This window comes from Nansenia antarctica, assembly GCF_963989245.1.
Source record: "Nansenia antarctica genome assembly, chromosome: 5".
Taxonomy (NCBI): Eukaryota; Metazoa; Chordata; class Actinopteri; order Argentiniformes; family Microstomatidae; genus Nansenia; species Nansenia antarctica.
The window spans coordinates 69720705-69723204 of NC_137690.1; the positions used below are offsets into that span (position 1 = coordinate 69720705).

The following is a 2500-nucleotide window of genomic DNA, read 5'->3' on the forward strand; positions in this document are numbered from 1 at the left end:
ACCTTATGTAGAAAACGTATGTGTGTGTGCGTGTGTGTGTGTGCACATGTATGTGTGCGTACAGGCGTATCCCCAGAAACTGTGATCATGTAGTACAGTACGTCTGCAACACCAACCCCCTGACGGGCGTTTCCCAGGCGACCGACCAGCGGCAGGATGACTAAACAATAAATCCAGCTCAGCACCAATCAGAGCACAGGAAGGGCTGCTCCGACTTCCTGTTCCTGTCAGGATGCAGACGTTCCAGGGAGAGAGGCTCCTCCAGCAACCCCCCACCGACCTGCCTGCCACCGTGTGTTAGCCGTGAGCCAGCGTCCGCCTGATCCAGCCTCTACATGCGGCAGCGTCTTGTTAACCCCTCTGGGATTAATACGCCACTCACTCACTAATCTTGTGGTCAACTGAGGCCACACCTGGAGAAAAGACGACCTGCCTGGCTGGCTGGCTGGCTGGCTGGACCTTCAGTTCTCTCACTACCACCCCCTAGTGGAAGCATAGAGACATGGCATGTGATCTCTGTGATAACCCCCACCACTAACCCCCCCCCCTTCCCTCCCTGTACAGTACAGTACACAACTCCACTTGATGTTTCTCTCTCTCTCTCTCTCTCTCTCCCCTCCATCCCACAGGTCCTCCCACCGTTCCCGTTTCCGTGACAACCGTGACACCTATGGTGGAGGTGCGTGAGAACTCGGGTGAGAAACTACGGCGTGGGAGATCACTGTCTCTCCTATGTTTGTCCATATCTCCTCTATATGTCTCTCTCCTCTCTCTCTCTCTCTCTTTCTCTCTCTCTCTCTCTCTCTCTCTCTCTGTCTCTCTCTCTCTTTCTCTCCCTCTCTCTCTCAGTCTCTCTCTCTCCCTCTCTCTCTCTCTCTCTCTCTCTCAGTTTCTCTCTCCGTTTCTGTCTCTGTCATGTTATCCTCCCTCTCTCCTCACTGACCACCCCATTTGACCTCTCTCACCTCCCTCTCTCACCTCCCTCTCTCACCTCCCTCACCTCCCTCTCTCACCTCCCTCACCTCCCTCTCTCACCTCCCTCTCTCACCTCCCTCACCTCCCTCCCTCACCTCCCTCTCTCACCTCCCTCCCTCACCTCCCTCTCTCACCTCCCTCCCTCCCTCCCTCCTGTTCCGTACAGACGCGACTCTGTCCTGTCAGTTTCGGACCGAGAAGGACCAGAACCCTCGGATCGAGTGGAAGAAGAAAGGGACCGACGTGTCCTTCGTCTACTACGAGGGCCACTTCAGAGGTGAACAGCCTTCCTGACATGGCATTGCAGCACAAGACATAAGGCAATAATAATTCAAGCAGAATTCAAGATAAAAAAGTGACAGTAGTACAGGTAAGACAGGACACACTAGCGGTGCCTGTCTTCTGTTTTCTGCCTGTAGTGACTTTTGCTGTGATATGATTGGACAATTTCTATTTTGGGGCGTGGCTTAGCGATAGGTCTATTGTCTACAGTAGGCTTGTTTATGAGCCTGATCGCCTGGGTGAAGTAGCTGTTGGTTAGCCTCCTGACTAACGCCGTGGTTGGGTGGCTGGGGTCTAACAGACTGTGGTTGGGGTGGCTGGGGTCTAACAGACTGTGGTTGGGGTGGCTGGGGTCTAACAGGCTGTGGTTGGGGTGGCTGGGGTCTAACAGGCTGTGGTTGGGGTCTAACAGGCTGTGGTTGGGGTGGCTGGGGTCTAACAGGCTGTGGTTGGGGTGGCTGGGGTCTAACAGACTGTGGTTGGGGTGGCTGGGGTCTAACAGGCTGTGGTTAGGGTGGCTGGGGTCGAACAGACTGTGGCTGGGGTCTAACAGGCTGTGGTTGGGGTGGCTGGGGTCTAACAGGCTGTGGTTGGGGTGGCTGGGGTCTAACAGACTGTGGTTGGGGTGGCTGCGGTCTAACAGGCTGTGGTTAGGGTGGCTGGGGTCGAACAGACTGTGGTTGGGGTGGCTGGGGGCCTAACAGACTGTGGTTGGGGTGGCTGGGGTCTAACAGGCTGTGGTTGGGGTGGCTGGGGTCTAACAGACTGTGGTTGGGGTCTAACAGACTGTGGTTGGGGTGGCTGGGGTCTAACAGACTGTGGTTGGGGTCTAACAGACTGTGGTTGGGGTGGCTGGGGTCTAACAGACTGTGGTTGGGGTCTAACAGGCTGTGGTTGGGGTGGCTGGGGTCTAACAGGCTGTGGCTGGGGTGGCTGGGCTCTTTGATGATCCTCCGGGCTTGGCTGACACACCGTTTGTCGTGTATATATCCTGGATGTCCGCACCACCCTCTGTAGCTCTGCGGTTGAGGGCGGTGCAGTTGCCGTGCCAACCAGGCAGGTATGGTGTAAATTCATTAATCCCAGGCGAGGGAATGAACAAGTGCACACTTCTGGGGGTAAAGGGTTGGGGGAGATTCGTGGAACAGAGTCACGGTGCATTCAAAAGTGCTCTTCGGAAACTCAAGATTTGTCGCACCAAGATGTAACATGGGATATTGTGTGGGGCTCCCTATTGGCTAAT

The 2500-nt window shown here is 55.4% G+C and overlaps 1 protein-coding gene across 1 annotated transcript in view; it reads left to right on the plus strand.

Annotated features, from left to right (window-relative positions):
* Positions 1–2500, plus strand: part of jam2a (junctional adhesion molecule 2a) — a 13671-nt gene that overhangs the window by 2640 nt on the left and 8531 nt on the right. The window contains exons 2-3 of the mRNA XM_080530931.1: positions 630–695; positions 1142–1252. Of these exons, the coding sequence (XP_080387057.1) occupies positions 630–695; positions 1142–1252 (177 nt within the window). The remainder of the gene's footprint in view (positions 1–629; positions 696–1141; positions 1253–2500) is intronic.